The sequence below is a fragment of the Indicator indicator genome, chromosome 1, assembly GCF_027791375.1.
Source record: "Indicator indicator isolate 239-I01 chromosome 1, UM_Iind_1.1, whole genome shotgun sequence".
NCBI lineage: Eukaryota > Metazoa > Chordata > Aves > Piciformes > Indicatoridae > Indicator > Indicator indicator.
In genome coordinates, this window is record NC_072010.1 from 75,495,727 (window position 1) to 75,508,963 (window position 13,237).

The 13,237-nt window shown below is 38.9% G+C and overlaps 1 protein-coding gene across 1 annotated transcript in view; it reads left to right on the plus strand.

Annotated features, from left to right (window-relative positions):
- The window catches only part of CD99 (CD99 molecule (Xg blood group)), a 34,596-nt gene extending 22,944 nt beyond the window's left edge, over positions 1-11,652 (plus strand). Inside the window, exons 2-10 of the mRNA XM_054383924.1 lie at positions 934-969; positions 1,312-1,344; positions 1,827-1,859; positions 3,686-3,730; positions 5,321-5,401; positions 6,406-6,447; positions 6,903-7,013; positions 7,815-7,871; positions 9,784-11,652. Coding sequence (XP_054239899.1) covers positions 934-969; positions 1,312-1,344; positions 1,827-1,859; positions 3,686-3,730; positions 5,321-5,401; positions 6,406-6,447; positions 6,903-7,013; positions 7,815-7,871; positions 9,784-9,809 — 464 coding nt within the window. The 3' untranslated portion in view covers positions 9,810-11,652. The remainder of the gene's footprint in view (positions 1-933; positions 970-1,311; positions 1,345-1,826; positions 1,860-3,685; positions 3,731-5,320; positions 5,402-6,405; positions 6,448-6,902; positions 7,014-7,814; positions 7,872-9,783) is intronic.
- Positions 11,653-13,237: the final 1,585 nt, after the last annotated feature.

Below are 13,237 nucleotides of genomic sequence, written 5' to 3' on the forward strand. Positions count from 1 at the left end.
GGAGTGAAGTTGAGCTTGGGAAGAAGGGGGAGGGATGGAGGGGAGGTGTTCTTGAGATTTCGGTTTATTTCTTTATCCTACTTTGATTTGATTTGTAACAAATTAAATTGAATTTTTTTCTCCCAAATCAAGTCTGTTTTAATCCCATGACTGTAATTGGTGAATGACTTATATCTGTCCTCACCTTTGCCTATGAGTCTTTCATTATATTTTTTTCCTGATCCCTCTGTAGGGCAGGAGTAAGCAAGCAGCTGTGTGGTGCTTAGTTGCTGGCTGGGCCTAAACCATGACGAGTCGAGATCCCATAGTGGTGACAGCTGCACTCATCTGTCTTTTAGGAAGTTGAAGAGAATGTTTAAGATCATCTGTGCTCATAACCATCTTCATACTGTTAACCTTTGTTAGGGAAAAAGATAAGTCTTATAAACCCACGGAAATTTGTAATGCCAAGGTATTAAATCCATTACCCGATCATACAGCTTTTACACTGGCCTTTGTGCTCCAAGGTTTTTCTTCACACGTGAATCTTGTAAAGTCTTGTGAATTGGAACTGTGCCTCTGTTCATTTTTGTATTTCAGTGGAAAGAAGGCTGGGAAAGAATATACTGTGGGTGGCACTCAGAAAGTATGCAATAGCTGTGACAAGAATAAAGGATTGAGTACATTATATTAACTGGAGGAATATATGCTCTGCTCCTGTGGATCCTTTCTGTAATGACAATTTTTAGTTTTGTTCATTTATGGGATGTGTGAATAGCTGTCTGGATAAGTAGAGAAGAATGTTTGTCTTCCACCCTGACATGAAATATTCTTCTAGTCTGATGCAGGAAGCAGAAAACATACTTCAAGTTAGATCAAAGACATGTTTATGACTGATAAGGGTTGGGTTTGAGTAGGAAAAAGTGTTCTTATTGTTGCTTTCTTTTTCCACAGGCAATAGTGATGAGTTCAGCTTAGAAGATGCACTTGGTAATTACTACTCTCTTGCAAATTTTGCGAAGTAGATGGGAAAATAGTGTCTGCTCTTTTGCCTTGTGTGCTTCCAAGTATCACAGCATGACCAAGCATAACACCTTCCCCACATACTGTATGTTTATATCTCAGTGGAGGGATTCATATATGGGTATGTTCACATAAAACTGAAATTTGTCTTTGGGAAGACTCAGAAATTCTTAAGGGGAAAATATCTTGCTGTATACTTGTGCTTTTCATTGTATAGACATGAGTTTACATTTATCCTTCACGCATCTTCTAAACAGTATGTAAAATAGCATTTAATCTTTTTTCTTTCTTTCTAATCATCTCTGGCAGATAATCCACAGAAGACAACACCATCACATTCTGGTGAGATCTGATTGTTTTGTGATGCCTTTTACTGTGAAGTTGAGTGTAGCTGTAGTTGAGAGCCTGAATTTTGCAAATTAATGGCACACAGAGCTGTGGTATTTCTATAAAAGAAGGCAATTCCCTAGCTGCAAAAGAATTTCTGCATTTTGGAGTCTTCTGCTAGTGCTCCCACGAAGTTACTTTGTGATCTCAAAAAGCTTAAAGATCCTGCGAGAATCCGTTTTGCTGGCTTTCAATCTGAATGTTTTAAGCTTGCTCACTTTGAGCTTGCCCTTGGCATGTTCCATGATTACCAAAGTCAGCATGTAGTTTGTCAGGTAATACCTGGTAGCTCTGTGGTCCTTTTTCCATGGGTCACTGTTGAATAAGCATGCCATTATATTCTTGGTGAAAGCATTGTGAGGTACATTTTGTGTAAAAATAGTCTAAAATTACTTCGTTTTTTCATTACATTCTAAATTTCCCTTCTTTCTTTGTAGATGATTTCAACTTGCATGATGCCGTTCAGCCTCGTAAGTATTGTGTTTTCCTGGGTACTGCTCAATGGTACTTCATGCAATATCTACCCATCCTTTATTACCTCAAGGTAGTAAGAGTACTGAGCTGATTAAGGTAACAAATTGCAGATAAAAATCATTGCAGTCTAATTATGTTTATTTACCTTCAGTTTGAAGGGCCTGGATCACAAGAACTATATTTATTTCACTCATTTCTTAACCAAGTCTTTCTTGTTTCATTGCTGTGTCTTCACTAGATGGCACTAATTCCATAAACTATTACTTAGGAAGTATCTGAAGTAATCTCCTCCTTTCCAGGAAGTAATTGTAGTAGCACAAGGAAACATTAATCTGTTTGAAATAATATGAGGAAAGGTTCTTTTTCTACTCCACTTCAGCTCTGCAGTGTGAACAGCATTAAAAAGCACAGCATTGTTTTCACTCAGTCAAAGATGAATCCAGTTAGGCAGATAGTGCACAGTTGCTTTTTGAGTACCATCCCTAGACCTGTTGCAGGGTAGGCAGCTTCCCTGACACAGGGCATACATCTGTAGGACAGTAGCACTGTTTGTTGCTCTGTTTGGCTTAGCCCTTTGAAATTTCCTCTCTCAAAAAGCTGTTTCCTGCTCCTGGCGTTTTTGAAAACAGAGCTGACTGAGAAACAGTTGATCAAATGAGTCAGATGGGCTTGAGCACCTCTCATGTGAAGGTGGGCTGAAAGAACTTGGGCTGTTCAGCCTGGAGAAGAGAAGGCTCTGGGGAGACCACATAGCTGCATTTCAGTATCTGAAGGGGCCCTACAGAAAAACTGGAGAAGGCTTGTAGCAGTAGGATGAGGGGCAATGGTTTTAAACTGGAGCAGGGTAGATATAGGTTGGACATAAGGAAGACATTCTTTACAGTGAGAGTGGTGAAATACTGAAAGAGGTTTCCCAGGAATGTGGTTGAGGCTCTGTCCCTGGAGACATTCAAGATCAGACTTGATGTGACCCTGGGCAGCCTTATCTCATTGGAGGTGTCTGGGTTGACTGCATGAGGGTCAGACAAGATGACCTTTGAGGATCCCTTCCAACCCAATGCAGTTGGTGAATCTGTGTATCTGTGACTAAAGAGAGAGGATCCTGGCAGGCACCTCCAGTCCCTGCCTCTTCTTTGAATATGTAGAGGGAAGACTATGCAACATCAAGAAGAAGTAGCAAACAGAAGAAATGAGCTGCTAGATTGGTTCAGCTCTTGGTGAAAACACAGTTTTAGAAAATAGCTATTGGTGTGTTAACTTGATCTTGGCAAGGAAGGCTGTGACCAAAAAGTACAGAATTACTAAGTCCTCTTACTCTCCTATTTTGTGGCAAGTTAAATGAATTGTCATTGTGAGAGCCATGTTTCTAGTTCTGTGGTATCTTGTCTATTTTTTCTTTTTTCTTAATTTTTTCTTTTTTTGTAAAGTGAGGTACTAACCTTTCTTACTGGTTAAAATCTGATGATTTTAAAAGAGGAAGCAGACAAGTAATCTGGACCTGGAAGAAAACTTCAAAGAAGTTCAGTGTTTGAAATCAGGTGTGCAAACTAAAATGCTGCATAACACTTAGAAAGCTCTTCTGTATATGTTCAATTATAGCAAGGGTCTGATATACAGGCTAATGTAGCAGATACACTGTTAATTGCATTAGAGTAGAGGGGTTAACCTGAAATAACCAAACAACTACAGCATTAGCCAATGAAAATGCCATGAGGAAGATCTGATATCATGTTTTTTAGCTTAGTCTTTGAAAGGTCCACTGCTTTTGGTCTCTTCACATTAGTAACCTTGCATACTTTATTTTAACTCTATTTGTCTACAGATGACCCCAAGCCAAGTCCTCTGCCTTCAATTCCAAAAGACACTGGTAAGACTGACCTAACAGGAATTTCTGAACAGTAGAAAAGGATTCGTTAATCCTTCCTAATTCCTTTCAAAGTTACTGTATTGTAGTTCACTTTTGATATCTTAACATTTTTCCCCCATATCTCTTTTTTTGTGTGTAAATAATCCCAAGCAAGGTCAATCTTCACATCCTGAAGACTGTGGTAAAGCTTTTAGCACAAACTCATGAATCATGACATGATTTTAATATTTCAGTTAAACATCTAGGAAGTACTGCTTGTTAATCAGATGCTATGTATGTCAGATGTTGTACTGGAAAAACACTGAAGATTAAGGAAAAATTATTGTGCAAATAAGCTTTGCATCAGTCTTGAAATTCCATACAAACCTGTTGAGTCACTTTCAATTAAAAGCAGGATGGTGTGAGAAGGAGGAAGGATGGGACAGAGTGTGTGCCCTTGGGGTAGTGCTGCTCTTCTCTGCCAATGTGGAGCAGCTGTGTATTGGATTGAGTCCTTTTATCTTTAGAAACCAAAGGCCTGCTCATTTTGCTGAAAGGTAAATAGGAACTACCTGTGATCTATGTTCTTAAAGCATCTAAATTAAAGGTAAAGCTCAAAGTTAAAGGCCCAGTTAAGAAATACAATTTTTCTGTATTTGAAAGGTAGGCTTAGAATGCATGTCCTTCTCTGCCTGTTGTTTAAAAGTCGTCTCTGTATTTGCCTAACTCAGAGCAAACCAGAATCAAATGGGTGCAAATGTGATGATGCCATTACCCATGATTGTGGTGGTAAAATGTCCTTACTTGGAATGCAAGCCTTGGTTCTTGTTTCTTATCCTGATTGATTTGCAGCAGATCTTTGAATTTAGGTCTTGTATGTCTCAGTACAGTGCTTTTGTCACCCAACAAAAACATCCTCTGATACAATGCTTTTAGTTTTGCTTTCCATAAACAAAAGATTCATTTGGCTGCAGAGGAAAGGAGAAGAACTTAGGCCCCATGAAGTAGCATCCAGTGAAAATGGAGAGGGACTGGTTTAATGTCCTGCAGTAAATCAAAGGAGGGGATTACATTTGAGTCTTCCCATTTTCATGGAAATACTTCCATGGCATGTTGAACTTTGGCATGTTAAACCTTTTTTGTCCTTTAGCTACTATGTTGTACAGGTTCAAAAGACTGATTGTAACTTAGAAATCCAACTGTGAAGAAACATTCAAAGCTTCAGCCTTGAAAATAAGCGGTCCCTTCCTGTCCATGTCCTTTCTCTGCTTTAACAGGACAGTGATACTTGGGCTGTTCCAGTTAAATATCTTCCAGAGCTTCTTAGTTGCTTAGCCTATGACTTGTGCAGTGCTACATGCTCTTGGACACTGACTTTCCTCAGTTGTTCAGGAAATTCAGAAGTGCTGCCATCAAACTGTACAGTGCCAAGCTGAAGGGACTTGAGGTTGGGAGAGTTTTGAAACATGAACATGTTGTGACTACAGTGCTGAGTCTAAAATTACCACAAACCAGCTGGACAATTGAGAGAAAACTTCCTTGTTCTTATATGCCTGGAAGTGTCTTTTCAATGGAAAGCATCTAAGATAATACTGTTTTTATTTTTTATAGGCAGCTTTGATGATTCAGATCTAGTAAATGGCAATTTACCAAAAGGAGGTGGCGGTGGTAGTGGCAGTAGTGGCAGCAATGGTAAGACTGTAGCTTGTGCTTCATACTGATCTTATGGCTACCTAAGCTTTTGATGAAAGCTTGCACGCAGGACATGGTCTAATTTGTAGCACCTTTGTTCCTGCTATCTGAAACTTAAAAGCGTACCTTCTGGTTCAAAAGCAACATGTTCTGCCTGCAAAAAAAGTCCAGATAACTAAGAGGTAAAATCTTTAATGATTTGTTTCAGGTGGGTTTAAAACTGATATGTGAATGTGGTACTTACTACAAAATTGATCATGAATATAGTTCTTAAAGCCATCCAGATGTTATTTTCAGATCTTCCGTGACATAACTCTCAGTTTCTTTCAGTTCTTGTGGCTAGGAAGCTCAGGGGTGTACAAGAAGAGGATCTGCCTTGTGTTCTTAAAAATTTCATTTGTTCCACAGGATCCTTAGATTTCAAACTGATGTAGGTTGTATCTACTTTAAGTAGCATAAAACTGTTTCATGTCTTACCAAACTCTTTGAGTAATCTGCCCTGTCTAATTGTTACGGCACAGCTTAGTGCAGAGATGGTCACTGGGACCAAGCTGAAGTAGTGGTCGTCACTAGAATGAGATTTGACATCCCTCTGAGTGTTAGTGCAACTTTGCAATTTCTGTATCAGTGTTAGCTTGATGTGGTGTTGAGATGTGCCTCTGATTACTGAGTTCTTTAGGGAGTTGTCTGAGGCAGAGATTGCTGTTGATGCTTTTTTGGGGAAGTTTTCACCTTCCAAGATTCCTTTGAAGCAGTAACTTGAAAATTGGCAGGGCAAATAGCACGTCTTGAGACTTCTGTTTTCGTCTCAGTTTCTGCATCAGTTGTACAACTTAGAGATGTAATAGATGGGTTGCATTTTTGCAAGATTATTTGACAAAAAGGCATCCAATAGTGATATGGCTGTTCTTTAGACATCAAGATTATTTGACAAAAAGGCATCCAATAGTGATATGGCTGTTCTTTAGACATGTAAAATCTAAACCTTTTGTTCATTTTTACAGAACGAAAGAGCCCAAGTCCAGAAAATGACAAAGCATCTGAGGGTAAATGTGTGAAGTTTGTTTTATGGGGTTTTCTGTATTGCTAATACTGTGCTGGAATGATCACTGGCAGTAACAGGTTTCAACTTAAAAACTTTTGTGAACTCTAGAATTCTTCCTGTTAGGTTCTCCTTTCATAATTCTTTTAAATCTCCGTGTTGCAAATGATTCCAAACTGTTCCAAGACTCAGAGCTGCTGGTGCAGTGATTGCTTGCATACACATAGGATTTGGCTATGAAAGGGTAGATTTTTTAATTAACTTAATTTACATGTGCATGCATAAGCAGCTTAACAATAGGTTTGGCTAAGAAATCAATGGTTGCAAAATTAGAAGATGCACTTTTCATTATTCACAAAGGAGTTGATTATGACAACTGTAATAATTTCAGTTTATTGCTTTTTGGAAGTGTTCATGAGAATTTACTCAAACCTTTTTCTTTTTTGTTTTTCCCTCCAGATTCTCAGGGAGCAATAGCTGGAATTGCAAGTGCTGTAATTGCTACTGTAATTGGAGCAGTATCAAGTTTCATTGCTTACCAGAAGAAGAAACTCTGTTTCAAACAAAGTGGTAAGAATTCTGAATTAGTTTTGTTTCCTATTTGTCTGAAGAGATGCATTTTTGTATTTATGTGGGGGGTAGACATTGATCTTATGCATGAGGTAGTTTTAAGAGCACAATGAATTTGTTTTCACGGGGAGTAACCTCTCTTACTAATCATCTAAGAGACAGTGTCAAAAAAATACCTCACCCAAAATTTAGACTTCTGTAAGCAGACAGACTTCAGGCTTTGCATTTCTTAAAATAAAAGCACTTCCTGCTAAAGAGTAAGGAGGAGTCACTGAAAGAAAATATGTCTTTAAGAAAAGTTGAGTGGAGGTTGGGGATTAGAGAGTGTTTCAGTGCTGAAAAATACTGTGTTTTCTAATTTTGTAAATCTTGCCTTTGTGTCTTCACAAGATGCTTGCCTACATACTATTTTTCTGACAACTACTCACATGTTCATCCCTGAACGATTCTTTCTTCTGCAGTCATCTATTCCTTGCTATCTGCTGCTTTTCCACCCAAATAAGATATAACTTAGATTAAAGAACTTTGGGAGTACTGTAGGTGATAGGTGGGGCAGAAGCTGCTTGGTGAAGGGACATCGAGCAGCCATCCAGCAAGATACTGAGAGTTTTGTAATTTGGGAATTTTGGAAGCTGAGTAACATCTACCATGCGTATTAAAATCAGCATGCAGGCAACACAAGGAAAAGCCAACTACTGTCAGTAGCCCACTTTATTTAGTGCTGTTCTTTCTCTCGAATTATCTCTAACAGTCAACAACTTTGAAGAGAATTTGGATGCTAACTGTCTGTTTGTTTCCCAGCAGATGAAGAGAATGTGAATATGGAAAGCCAACGGGGAGCACAATCTGAGCCACCTGGTAAGAAAAGAATCTAGATGGAAGGTCAACTTACTGGTGGGGAAGCTATTTAATGCACTTTATTGAAAGGAACAACCTGCTTTGTTTTATTTCTTAAAAAATATTTGTAACTACCATGACAAGTAACTTAAAACTGAATCAGGCTTTCAGTTCTGATAATATGTCTAGTCTTCGCTAGCCTTTTATTCTTTGAACATATTGATTTATTACCTTGAGAAGTCCTTGAATTACAGGAGCTTAGAGAAAGTAAAGAATCGAATTTTCTCTGCAAAAGTATCATTAAAGCCAATTGCAAAAACATAAGGCCACTGCATTACGTGTGATACGTAACTGCAGTTAGCTGTCAGGTGTTTTATTAGTGTATGTTGTACATGTTTGGAATCTGGTAACGTTTTTGATTGTAACAGCTATAGCACTCTGCAAGAATGTGTATTAAAAAATGTTAAGAGCATTTGGGCAGAGATGAAACCGCACTGGAAGGAAGGACTGAACTTATTGACATGTTGTAAATAAAACACTCATTATTTGACGATTCTTTCATATAAAAAAGTCTTTCTGCAAAGATGACAGCTATGGAAGGATCTCTTTTGCAGCAGAAAACCCCCTAGCAACCTCATCCTTCTGAGTATGGTTCTTCAGGGTTGACAGAACAGGTGGTTAACTCCAGCAAAGCCATAGACAGATCTGGAGGAAAGAATATAGGTGAAAACTTGGCTTGCTAGTCTTTTTAACTGGTCAGCAAAGGAATAAGTAGCCCAACCTTATGCTAAAGTTGATTGAGTTTGAAACATTGAATATTAAAATCTCAAAGCAGTATAAAATTGTAATACATTCTTCTGTGGGCTTAATCTAAACCTGACAGGACTATTACTTTTTTTTTTTACTTAAAAATTTATACCTTGCCATCAGTTTGCTAAAAACTTGCATCTGGCTCATGATCTTCTTTAAAAATGCTTTCTTTTAAGCTGTTTTAAATACTTAAAACTCTCAAGGAGAAAACATTTTATTGTGACTGGCTGTTGACATCAGGACTGGAGATAGGAGATCCTCAGTTTAGCTGTGCATTACTACAGCAAACAGTGTTGTTCAAAGAGCTCTACCAAATGCAGTTAACGTATGAGTTGGAGCCAGAACATGCTAAAATTTTGGCCAAGATTCACCAGAACTCAGATGTGAAATGTGTCAAATAGTGCATGATGTATTTTAACCAATAAAGTCAAACTTGGGATGTTACCATAAATCATTACTCCTGCCCACATACTGATGTCATGTTACATTACAAATTTCATACCTCTATTGTATTTTGCAGGCAAGCATCAGCATGTTTTGAGCCAAGAAACTAGGCAACCATGGTCAGCATGGTGCTACTTCTGATCTAAGTTCTGGGTATCAGCAGGTGTTAGCTCTGCTTTTGGTGACAGAGTGTTGACATACCTATATGGCTTCTAGTTAGAAGCAGTCTTGCATTGGGCCAGGTCAGGTGGCATAGAGGAACAGGTTTGTGTTTTTATGTTGTCTTAGCTTTGACTACCTGAAATTGTAGATAACCTAAGCCAGCACTTTCTTTCAGTAACCCAGTTTTTCTGTCAGTTACGTGGACTGTACTCCATTTTGGTTTTGCATCTGCAAAACTTCAAGTCTGAAACTACATATTGGGCTATGCTGCAAGTGCAGATAGCTACATGGATCTAGTAGGATGTGGTTATATGAGTGAGAATCTGGGATGTAATATCCCTTTGTATGCTGGGTTCTGGCTTCACAGAATCAAGCCTCTGCTTACCTGAACTTATCCTTATGTTTTCAAATGCTCACTGAAAAGTCTGTTGTCTGCATATGCTGCTGCATACTAATGCATAACTTACAGTGTGTGCTAACTTAGTGTACTGATCTTGAGTTGCTATTCTTTTTTCAGTTCAGCGCACACTTCTGGAGAACTAAATTAAAGAAAACATGATGAAGAATAGAGCATTGAAACTGGATAGAGAGCCTGCATTCCACCTGGAAAAAAAAAAAAAGGAGAAAAAAAGAGGAAACAAAAAAATGCGTAGCATAAACAGCAGAGTCCAAAGATGCATGCGAAAACAGTTGTTGCTTGAAACACCTCTGGGAGTGTGACTTAGATCTGAATATTTCTGTGTGATTAGCCCTGTGAAGCATTGTTGCACACCAATATATGGCCTTAATGACAGGAGTGTAGAAGTATGTTGTGCCTTTACATTCTTGCCTTTACCCCTGTGACAAACAGGTGTGTCTCAAATGCATCCAGTATGTTAAACTTTTCCTTACCTCTCAAAAAACAATAAGCAATTAATGTTTTGCTATACCATTGCTTTCAGGCAATGCAAACATTTTTTTAATATCCTGTATGCAGTGAGTGTACCAACCAAACAACTTGGTGTGTGTTGTGGGCACCTGAAAGCAAATGGCTCACTGTGCATGAATAATGGATCCGGGTGTGGGTGTTGCTAAAATAAACTGTGTAGCTGCTTGGGTCAGCCACCAGGGAAGAGATGCTTGTTCTTCAGCATCCAAGAAACAGAAATTCAGCTTTGGGTTTTTGGATTTTTTTTTTCATTGCTTCTGTCTGGTACAGATTCAGAACACTCAAACTAGTGCACACAGACCCTCCATCCTTTCTGTCTCTTTCTGCTTAGCAAGTACAGAGCTGGTCACGTGTGGAACAACCTGATTTTCGAATCAGAACTGTAGTGGGATTTTGTACATCTGGTGAGATTGATGTTTGGCAGCTGTCTAAACGGTTGTGGAAGTATTGGGGAGTGGGGTTAAGGCTTCCCTAATCAAAAATTTAACAGAAAATAACATTGAGTACAGAAGGTTTATCATATGCACTTAAAAGACAGAAACAGTACCACAGGTCAAAAGTACATGGTAGCAAGACTGACCAGAACAACCCAGCCTCACTCCACAAGCGTCCATACATGAATATTTTTGGACTTGTGAAAGACTGTCATCAGGAAGAGGACCTATGATTGCATTCTCAACTGCAAGTGCTCATGAGCTTTACCGTGGCTCTTGAAAGCCACAGGGAGGGTTCAAGGAGCTGTTGAAGCATGGAAAACTGCACTTCATAACAGTTAAAGGACTAAGTCTGGAGTAGGAACAACTTCTGTCTGGAAGGGTCTGACCAATTCTCTTGGCTTTCATTCTAATTGTTTTCAACTGTAATGCAATTTTACAATATGTGTCTTACTAATGTGCTTCAGCCATGTGCAAAGTTCTCCAGAAAGATGACATTTTGTGGAACATCTTAGAAGTCATTATGAATTTGGATATTAAACATGTAAATATATCTGTGCATTCAAATATGAATGTATGCCAAGGATAATTCATTTAAGAATTTCATGTACATGTTTCTTAGCTTGCAACAAAGCTTTACACAGATTTTAGTATTTTATGGAATTAATTTCTAAACCTCTTTTTGCCCCACTTCTGCTTTTAGTATAAAAAGTGCTAAAACCTTTAAATGTGTTAGAGGATTGAAAAGTAATTTTTATATAAACATGTGATCTATGTAAATACAAAGAAACTAAATATACTGATTAGCTGCGTGAATAGACAGGTATCTTATATCAATGCCAAGTGTCAAGAAAACAGAAATAAACCAGTGTTAGGAAAAGTATGGCAGGAGAAGCTCACATTAGCTTTTAGCTAACCAGACTCTTGAATCCTTTTGCTTTTGCAAGCCTAAAAATTGCTCATTAAAACCTCCTATCAACATTGTGATTTTTCTAAAAACAAATTAAAAAAAAACAAAACAAAATGGAAAAATGTTGATGCTTTTTTCTTTCTTAGTAGCTCCAGAAATATAAATAAAAATTTGGTGCTCTTCAAAGGAGTTTGTATTGCTTCATCAGCAGTTCAGGTTTATTTCTTACAGACTTTTTAATGATGTTAAAAGAACATTGGCCAGTAGCAATGAAGCTATGAGCTGCTTTCATAGGTTGCTGACCAGTGCAAAATGCAGAGAATACTGTGAAGGCCAGCAAGGCTTTTTGAAGAACACCTAGATCTGGTAACAAAGAATCTACTGAAAATATGCACATCAATGGAAGGGCAAACTTAAGAGATTTTGCATTGAGTGTTCCTCATCTAGTTATCGTCACAGCCTTTAGAAGCAGATACTTTTGCAGGGCTGTGTGTCATTGTCTTGTGTTCTGATATCACATCTAAAAGATACGGCAATTGTAAGGTGTGCCAAGTGACTAAACAGTAACAAATTTACTGAGTTTTCTCAGTCTAAAAAGGCAGATTGCTGTATTAAATTTGGGCACAGCTATACTCCACAAAGCAGGAGTATTCTCTGGCTTTGCCCGTTTATGGCTTCACAGGCTGGAGTTATATAATCATAGAATCAACAAGGTCGGAAGAGACCTCCAAGATCATCCAGTTCAACCTATCACCCAGCCCTATCCAGTCAACTAGACCATGGCACTAAGTGCCTCATCCAGTCTTCTCTTGAACATCTCCAGGGATGGTGACTCCACCACCTCTCTGGGCAGCCCATTCCAATGGGCAATCACTCTCTCTGTGAAGAGCTTCCTCCTAATATCCAGCCTATACCTCCCCTGGCACAACTTGAGACTGTGTCCCCTCGTTCTGCTGCTGGTTGCCTGGGAGAAGAGACCAACCCCTACCTGGCTACAACCTCCCTTCAGGTAGTTGTAGATAGCAACGAGGTCACCCCTGAGCCTGAGTTGTAAGAGAACGAGGAGGGACTAGCTGCTGCCACCTAGGAAGAAAAGGGTGAAGAGAAGGCTAGAAATTTCATACTGCTCTCCACAGTGAGCAGGAAACTGTCAATTTATAAGTTTCTGTTACTTATGTATGGATACGTTCACCTAAGGTGTTAGGGTGTTAATTGCTGCAGCGTTACTTGTCTCACCACCCTTTGAGACTTTGATATTTTGCCTTCCTAGCTCAACTTGCTCATGCATTCCTTAGCTACATATCCGAAATCATTACTTCTCATGTGCATTCAGTCATGAAACATCAGTTGGCAGTTATTTTTTATCCTACTGAAGTACTTTTATGGTTATCTCCTACACATGAGCTCATTGTTGTCTACAGGTTCTCAGTGACTTTCAGATCCCAATTTGGGAAGTACGTTCTAGTTTCCATACAGGTTTCAAGCAGACTGCACAGTGGAATGAGCAATTACTGTACTGTCAAGGCCCAGACTGCAAGTTCAGTTTGGTGAGGTACTTGAAGCATTAAGCTGAGTTTAAATGGATAGCAACAAAGAGCTCTCTCTTGGCCTTGTGGCACACCCTCCTCAGTTCTTTCTCTCCAGTCTGCCTTCTTTGAGGAGGAGGAATTACCTTCAGTAACAGGAGAGGAAAAGCGAA